This window comes from Meriones unguiculatus, chromosome 10, assembly GCF_030254825.1.
Source record: "Meriones unguiculatus strain TT.TT164.6M chromosome 10, Bangor_MerUng_6.1, whole genome shotgun sequence".
Classification (NCBI taxonomy): domain Eukaryota; kingdom Metazoa; phylum Chordata; class Mammalia; order Rodentia; family Muridae; genus Meriones; species Meriones unguiculatus.
Genome location: NC_083358.1, coordinates 15977457 through 15986002, shown reverse-complemented (window position 1 = coordinate 15986002; position 8546 = coordinate 15977457). Strand labels below are relative to the sequence as shown.

Below are 8546 nucleotides of genomic sequence, written 5' to 3'. Positions count from 1 at the left end.
CGCTCGGCTCGGCTCTCGCTGCGCAGGCGTAGTGCTGGGCTTCGCCACCCGAGCGTCCGGCGTCCCCGACTTCCCGGAGCGCCGGCCTGGGACGGGCTTCTGTGCGGCGGAGCGGCCGGTATGGCGGAGGCGATGGATCTGGGTAAGGACCCCAATGGGCCCACCCACTCCTCCACTCTGTTCGTGCGGGAGGACGGCAGCGCCATGTCGTTTTACGTGCGGCCCAGCCAGGCCAAGCGGCGGCTGTCGACGCTCATCCTGCACGGCGGCGGCACCGTGTGCCGGGTGCAGGAGCCCGGGGCCGTGCTGCTGGCCCAGCCCGGGGAGGCCCTGGCCGAGGCTTCGGGCGACTTCATCTCCACGCAGTACATCCTAGACTGCGTGGAGCGCAACGAGAGGCTGGAGCTGGAGGACTACCGCCTGGGCCTGGCTGAGCAGGCTGCGGACACCGAGGGCTCCGCGGAGCCGGAGCCGCAGCCCCTGACCGGGCGCGTGGCCTACACCGACGCGGACGACGTGGCCATCCTGACCTACGTGAAGGAGAACGCCCGCTCGCCCAGCTCGGTCACGGGCAACGCCTTGTGGAAAGCGATGGAGAAGAGCTCGCTCACGCAGCACTCCTGGCAGTCGCTCAAGGACCGCTACCTCAAGCACCTGCGGGGCCAGGAGCACAAGTACCTGCTCGGGGACGCCCCGGTCAGCCCGTCCTCCCAGAAGCTCAAGCGCAAGGCGGAGCAGGACCCCGAGGCCGCGGACAGCGGAGGTGAGGCTTGCTCCTCCGGAGCTCCGGGGGTGGGCTGCCTGTCTGTCCGTCAGCATCCGTTTCATAGCTCAGCCCTTCGCATCTGAGAGCCGAGTCCGCGTGCACCGTTTCCTCTTTTCTTTTGCTCTCTGGTTTTAATTTATCTTCTTATTAACTTTTCCTTCCTATTGACTGTATGTGTGTTTTGATTGGTTGGGGTTGGGAAGGTGTTGGCGTACTTTTAAAAAATACTTCTATGTTTGTTACCTCTTTCTACCTACTCCACCTCAATCTTCCAACACCAGGTAGGAGAGTAAGGGTTAGTGGGAGAGGGCTCGCAGTTCTCCTGGCTGCTTCCTGCTGGTTAGAATGATGGGGTTCCTTGGAGCCTCCTTTCGGGAGATCCCCAACTTCTCGTCTCACTGCATCAACAGCAGCCGCAGCCTTGTTCTTTTTCAGTGTTTCTCCACACTCTCTGGGCTCTGGCATTTATTCTCTCTCTCGAGTCCTCAGATTTAAACTACCTGCAGCTGGCAAGGAGCTCCTCTTAGAGCCCGCGCGAAGCAAATAGTCTGCTGCTGTGGACCATCTGAATCAGTCCCACCTCCCACACCTGAGATTAAGACAAAAACATGTTTATATCCACAGCAGAAGGGCGGGGAAGCTGAGGTCTTGCTACATTGTCCAGGCTATCCCGGAACATTGTGGCTTAAATGATCTTGATGGCTCAGCCTCTGGAGTGGCTGGGACTACAGGACAGTAACTAGTTTATAATAACGGTTCTGTGTTCCTTTTGAACACGGTATACATGAAAATCTTCTACCCTTCCTACCCACCAGCTACCCAGTTTACCTGTTGCTGTTTTCTCTCTTTCTCACCTTTCTTCTTCCTCTTGCTCTTCCTCCTCTCTTCTTGCTCCTCCTTACCTTTTTTTTTTTAAGAAAGGGTCTTACTATGTAGCCTGCCTGTTTTTTTTAAGATGTTGTCCACATTCTGTTCTATTCAGAATATAGAAAGGCATGGCAGACCAGTTTATTTCCATGCTTTGGTTTAATTGAATGTTTAATTGAATGGTTTCATTGAATAATTTAATTCCGTATAGGAAGGAAGGATTACTTTGTGATCTAAATTGATGTTTAAGCAGAGACTGAAGAGTGAAAAAATAACCCAGGAGGACCTCTGAGAAGAGTGTTTCAAGCAAAAGAAATACCAGGTGCAAGAGCCCTGAGGTGGAAGTATGGCTGGACCACAAAGAGTGTTAAGGAGCTTGGCTAGAGTGAATTAAGAGATATTTCTAGTTATGAGGTCAGGGCCATATGTGTGGTTGGGCATCATTTACTACCCTTTTATTAAAATTCATTGATCTTATCTGGGTGGCTGTGGTGCACGACTTTAATCCCAGTGCTTAGGAGGTAGAGAAAGTCAGTTCTCTGAGTTTGAGGTCAGTCTGGTGCACAGAGCAAGTCCCAGGACAGCCAGGGCTACACAGAGAAACCCTAGTGGCTCTCCTCCTTCCTGAGGCGCAGTTGGTCACCAGCCCACGAAGGCAGGAGGAACAAAGGGCAAGGTGCAGAGCTTGGAAGGCCAGTGAGCACGGTGGCACTCTGGGAACCACTTCAGGGAGCTAGTTCAACTTTAATTCCAGAGAACAAAGGCTACATACCCCTTGGGGAGTGGGTGGAGGACTCCAAAGATAGGTGTACATAATTGGGTAGAACTAGGCACTTCAAGGATTTACATTAAACTACACACTCTTATTATTTGAACAGGAACACAGTACCTAATTATCCTATTGTTGCAGGGAGGAGAAAGCTAGCAGGGAGCTTTGTCAAAGGCCATATATCCAACATAGTTAGGGGCATCTATGTGTAAATACACTCTCCAGATGGAGTCAGGCAGAGAGTAGGAGGCCCTGCTGGAGCCGGCTCAGCATGGCTATCTGGACTGGGAGGACTGCAACCTCAAACAGCAGGGTCCTCCCAACAAACCCTGTCTTGAAAAAGCACCCTCCAAAAAAGAAAAAAACCAAAACAAAACACTGATTTTTTTGGGAGTACTGACGAGCCATTTGGAGTTCTGAAAATTTCAAATGGATTCAACGTGTCTACTAAAGTAATGTTTTAATGAAAAGGTATTTAAATATATAAATTTAAATTGTGAAACGACTAAGAAATTGTGGGTAAATATAGCATGAGGAACTGGAGGGATGCCTTGAGGCTAAGAGAACCTGATTCTAAGCACTCACGTTCAGGCGGTTCACAACTCCCTGGAAGTCAGATCCAGGGGATCTCTTACCCTCTCTGGACTTCTCTAGCACCGGTGCTCACCTGTGTTCACAACACCTCTCCCAACACAAGTGTACGCATAATTTAAAGATAAAAAATAAATCTTAAAAAAATATATAACGTGATGACTTCATGAAACCAAAAAGGCTTAAGAAGACATTTTCTAAAGAGGCTGGAAAGACTCAGTGCTTAAGAGGGCTTTCTGCTCTGTCAGAGGACGGGAGTTCAGATCTCGGCACCCTCACTCATCAGGCTGGCTCACAGATGCATGGAACTCCAGTTCCAAAGGATCTGATGCCCTCTTCTGGCTGTAGAGCACAGACAGACACATGCAAATATAAAAACTACATTCTCCATAAGGGTCATGCCAGCCTGGTGGTCAGAATTTTTATTTTAGTTTTATGGGAGAGTCATGCAATTTAGCCCTGGCTGGCTTATGTTAGGTCATCTCAAACCCAGGATAAATGGCTAATTTAGGTACCGTTTTAACATATCAAAGCAGACGCTGGCTGCCAGATTCTCTCAGCATCCCTCCCTATCTGTTACGCAGTCATCCTGCCTGATACACCCAGCTCCCTTACCCCCAATCCTCAACCTTTCCAGCCCAAGAAACGGGGTTGGGCTTCTCTTCCCCCACATTCTCTGATCCCTATATGACCCAGCCATTTTGGCTATGCCAGTCTTTTGGTCTCTGGGTTCCCAGGTACTTCTTTGCTTTCTCTCTCTCCCTTTCTCCTCTCAGTTCAGCCTGAACCCTTCTAGATGCCTCTGGCTATGCTCTCCCTCATTTCTACAATAAACTTTCTCCACCACACCTAAAACCATCATGTCCTCATTAATTATTTCATTTGGCCTAGAACTGACTTTATAATCTCACTTTACAAAACTAGCCTCTTAACATCTTCCTACATCGGGCTCCTGAGTATTGGGATTGTAGGTTGTTTTTGGGAACAAGTATGATAATTATTGGGTGTGCATATCTTATGCTCTTTGTACACTTCTGAATAAACGGATGTTTTCTGAAAGAAAAATCTGCATGCACAGAGCTGATACTGGTTGATGGTTGGTGCAGATGAGCCCTGCTGATCCGCTGCTCTTTTCTTCACTAGAACCACAGAACAAGAGAACGCCAGACTTGCCTGAAGAAGAGTGTGTGAAGGCAGAGACCAAGGAGAACGATGAGTCCGTCAAAAAGCTGTTCCAGGAAGCCACTCGGGAGTTTGAGGAAGCCGTGGTATGTCAACTCAGTTCGCTCCTTTCTCCCCCTTGCCTCCATTCTCATTTGGTTTTTCATCCACCCAAGGCCAAGAATGTCAGGGAGAAGTCAAGGTAGAAGAAGAGAGAAAATAGATGTGATCTGGCTTTAAGTCTTCACAAAGCTTTTAGTTTTTGGCAAGATAGTATGAGTGACTGAGGGGAAAAAAAATCACACTAAATAAGGACAATTATTACTATTTTTTTTTCTTTGAGACAAGCTCTTACTATGTAGCCATGGATGTCATGGAATTTGCTATGTGGACTAGGCTGACCCCGAACTGACAGAACTGCCTGCCTCAGCCTTCTGAGTGCTGGGATTAAAGACGTGCTATGGGACATTTTGTATTTTAACAGTGTAAAGTACCCTGCTTTGAATGCTTTGACCTCAGTGTGGGCTTTTCAAAGTTAGAGCTGTTTATTTGGTTGTTTTAGAATATGCTTATGCTTTTTGGGAGCATGAAATTTTTCTAGTAATTTTGCTTAAACATTCAGATTTCTGTGTGCTTAGAGCTTTGGAAATATTTTTGTTCTTCGATATTGATTCTGTCTTCTAATATGCTATTGAAATCCCTCAGTAATAGCTTTTGAGAAAGGCAGGTAAAACATTGAATTTTTTATTTTGTTTTCTTTTTTTGAGGCAGAGTTTCTCGGTGTAGCCTTGACTGTCTTGGATTTGCTTTGTAGACCAGGCTGGCCTCGAACTCACAGAGATTTGCCTGCCTCTGTCTCCCGAGTGCTCAGATTACAGGGGTACACCACTGTGCCCAGCTAACCTTGAAAATTTGTATTACAGTTTTACTTATTGGATAACACACCCCCCCACCACCACCATGTAGATCTGGAGACTGAACTCCACTGTCAGTCTTGGCAGTGGTGCTTTAACTTGCCCAGTCACCTTGCTGGTCCTGAATTAATTTGGCTTATTAACACAAAAGAAAGTGGTTATGGAACCAACCAGGCAGAGTGGAACACGCCCTTAGTCCCAGTACTTGGCAGAGAGGAAGAGGCAGGCAGTTCTTTCCAGGATGGCCAGAGCTACATGGTGAGAGCCTGTCTTGGAAAAAATCAAAACAAAAAAAAGTGGTTATGATTTAGCTTTTTGCTTCCTCCCACTTTCCTTTTCTTCCAAGGTCTCTTGTAACTCAGGCTGGCCTTCATGTCCTGCTTAGATGCATTTTCCCCTAGTACTGAGGCTCTGTCCTGGAACTCACTCTGTAGACCAGGCTGGCCTTGACCTCAGAGATCTGACTGCCTCTGCCTCCTCAGTGCTGGGATTAAAGGTTTGTGCCACCATGTCTGGCTTTCATACAACGATGAAAGTTTGACGCATTGCCAGGCATTACTGCTGCAGTGATGAACACAGCATGGTTCCTCCTCTTATGGAACTTCACATCTGGAAGCAAAGTCAAGCATTTAACAAGTGACCTAATGTACAGGTTACATGTTTTTTTCTCACAGCCGTATGTACATTTTATATTTTGATCAGTTAAATGTATATGTGTAATTGTGTACAATATACTACCCTTCCACATATTATCCATATATGTGTATGTAGACATGTCAGCATAAATACCGTGAGATATATGGGAGGGACTGAAGGGAGCCCCGTGAGATTGTTGTGTAAATATTCAGGAGTAGCTGGGAAGATACGTGTTGCAAAAGGTCAAGGGTTAATAAATAGGGACTGTTCTCTCCTTTCTTTATAGGTGAATGAGAGCCCTGACTTTGAAATTCATATAACAATGTGTGATGACAATCCACCCACACCTGAGGAAGATTCAGAAACACAGCCAGATGAGGAAGAAGAGGAACCAAAAGTTTCTACGCAGGAAGTGGGAACTGCCATTAAGATCATCCGGCAGCTAATGGAAAGGTTTAACTTGGATCTATCAACAGTCACGCAGGCCTTCCTGAAAAACAGTGGTGAGCTGGAGTCCACCTCCTCCTTCTTAGAGTCTGGACGGAGACCTGATGGTTATCCAATTTGGTCCCGGCAAGATGACTTAGATTTGCAAAAGGATGATGAGGACACTAGAAATGCATTGGTCAAAAAATTTGGAGCTCAGAATGTTGCTCGGAGGATTGAATTCCGAAAGAAATAATGGACAAGAAAGTGAAGAAGGTATGGCGGGTGACCATATAAACATCTCGTGGCCATTGAACCTGAACAGTTCTGGGAGCCCCAGATTTTGTAGCCAAGCAGTGTTATGTAGCAGGATAAAGCAAAAGAAACCGGAACTAGAGCTGTCCATGGCAGGGGTCCCCATGTTTAGGAAGATCTGAAGCAGGAGGTTGCTCTGTATAGTAGTGGTTCTTTGTTGGAATGCAGCTGCTGTTGTATCGGTGACGAGAGCCTCGTGTCAAAGTCAAAGCTGGAACTGCAAAGGCATAGGCCGTTCACTCTTTTTGAGTAAATGATCTTGTCTTTTGGCAGAAGTTGCTTTAGATGGAGAATCCCAAACCAAGAGCCTAGAAATAAGATCTGATTGCAGAGCCTGTGCTGTGGGCCGTCCCACCAGCCACCTCCAGGGAGCTCTGATTCCCGCTGTGTTGAAAAACTCTACAGTCAGCTGCCAGCCGCCCTGGAAGTCTCCGCCCCTTCCTTGGCTGTTGCTTTTTGAGTTCTGAGTCAGGCCTCCAGCATGCATCTGCTCACTTAGCGCTCAGTTTTGTGTACCATAAAACCCTAGACTTGGAGGGGCATCAACACATAAAGGATGTCATACACAGACTTCACCGTCAAAATCAGAGAAAAAAGCCAAGTTACACACCTCTGGGCCTGAAGAGCTGGCTCAGTGGTAAGAGCACTGTCTGCTTTTTCAGAGGTCCTGAGTTCAATTCCCAGCAGCCACACGGTGGCTCACAACCTCCTATACTGGGATGTACTCTTCCGGCGTGCAGGTGTGCGTGCAGATGGAACACCCATCTACGTAGAATAAATAAATGCTTAAAATAAACACGCATCTTACATGCTCACTGTGCTGTGAGTTTACAGTCCTGTGTTCCTCTTTTGTAGCTGCCCTCAGTCTGTTGGATACTGTTGATTGTGATGTGTTGTCTTAAAATTTTATGGAATATAGGTTTTCTGCTGAAAATTGTCTAGACTTAAAATTTAGTGGATTGGTCCACCTTGTTGTGTTGCTTTTTCATTGGAAATAAATACAATTTGTGTTTGAGTCTTGTCAACAAGTGTTGCCTTTCATTTTAAACTGGAATCAGTTTAAGTAAATTTTTGTTTTAGAATTAATAACCATGTAAAGATGCTCCTTCTGAATGGAGCAAAGGGAAGACATGCATCAGAACTATAAGAAGTGGCAGGCTTGATGACATTCTGAGAGCCAGAGGTGTGACGCAGGTGTGAGAGACCTCCTTACAGCACTCCGGGTGCTCAGGCTTCCAGCCCCTTCCACCAAAACGAGTCTGACGAGTGTCTGCGTGACCCTATGTGTGAAGTACTGTGGAACTATGGAATTAATGTTCTTGGGGCCGAGGGTTCAGTGAGTGGCCTCAGAGGATGTAGTATGCCCAGCTTGTCATCCCTGTTTACCACCTGCGTAGATGTATTTTAGCATTAGCTGCACTGAAAAAAAGTTTCGGTTTATTTATTTGTTTATTGTTGTGGCAAATAAAAAAAATGTGATGGGCTATATAATGTTTATTATTATTTGCCCTATGATTATTTTGGTGGTATTAACCTGCTGTCAAATAATAAGAGACACCGTTAGATTTTATAATTTCCTTATTTACCTTGGGCAGGGCAGATATTCTACCTACGCTGTCTCTAACCTGGCCATTCACCTCCCAGCCCCCATCCAATGCCATCTGCCTTCACCGTCCTCATCTGCTCTACATTCCATCCATAACCCCAAGATACTTATTTCATCTTGGCGTTTTCTCCAGCCACGCCATCCTTAGAGTCCTTCCTCTCAGCTCATGTGGTTCCTTCATGCCAATCCATCGTGGCATCCTCCTGCCTCCTCTCTTCTGTAATTCTCCTGTCCTCAAAAGCCTAGGAACCTAGCCACGCTTAGCCCACTCTGCCCTGCCCAGGTACAGGCCATTTAATCAATCAGGTTTGTCTTAGGGCGTTTACATAACAAGGACACGTATATCTAGGAAGTAACCAGATCTTGAGGGCCAGCATCTGAACAACCCCCAACAGTTAGCCAGGCACAGAGGCCCATGCCTGGAATCCCAGCACTCGAGGCACAGGCAAGCAGGTTGCTTCGAGTTTGAGGCCAGCCTGGTCTACAAAGCAAGTC

At 46.9% G+C, this 8546-nt stretch overlaps 1 protein-coding gene across 1 annotated transcript; it reads left to right on the top strand.

The window, feature by feature from the left end:
* Nucleotides 1-11: 11 nt before the first annotated feature.
* On the top strand, nucleotides 12-7473 carry Terf2ip (TERF2 interacting protein). The gene is made up of 3 exons (XM_021647583.2): nucleotides 12-763; nucleotides 4137-4261; nucleotides 5991-7473. The coding sequence occupies exons 1-3, from the start codon at nucleotides 121-123 to the stop codon at nucleotides 6384-6386; spliced, it is 1164 nt and encodes a 387-aa protein (XP_021503258.1). The 5' UTR covers nucleotides 12-120; the 3' UTR covers nucleotides 6387-7473.
* The last annotated feature ends 1073 nt before the right edge of the window (nucleotides 7474-8546 follow it).

Bases quoted from the DNA above. Each gene is read 5' to 3' on its own strand.
- Terf2ip (XM_021647583.2), top strand. From the start codon at position 121: ATGGCGGAGGCGATGGATCTGGGTAAGGACCCCAATGGGCCCACCCAC. The intron at 764-4,136 runs GTGAGGCTTGCT...TTTCTTCACTAG, and splicing joins CGAGGCCGCGGACAGCGGAG to AACCACAGAACAAGAGAACG. The intron at 4,262-5,990 runs GTATGTCAACTC...CTTTCTTTATAG, and splicing joins GGGAGTTTGAGGAAGCCGTG to GTGAATGAGAGCCCTGACTT.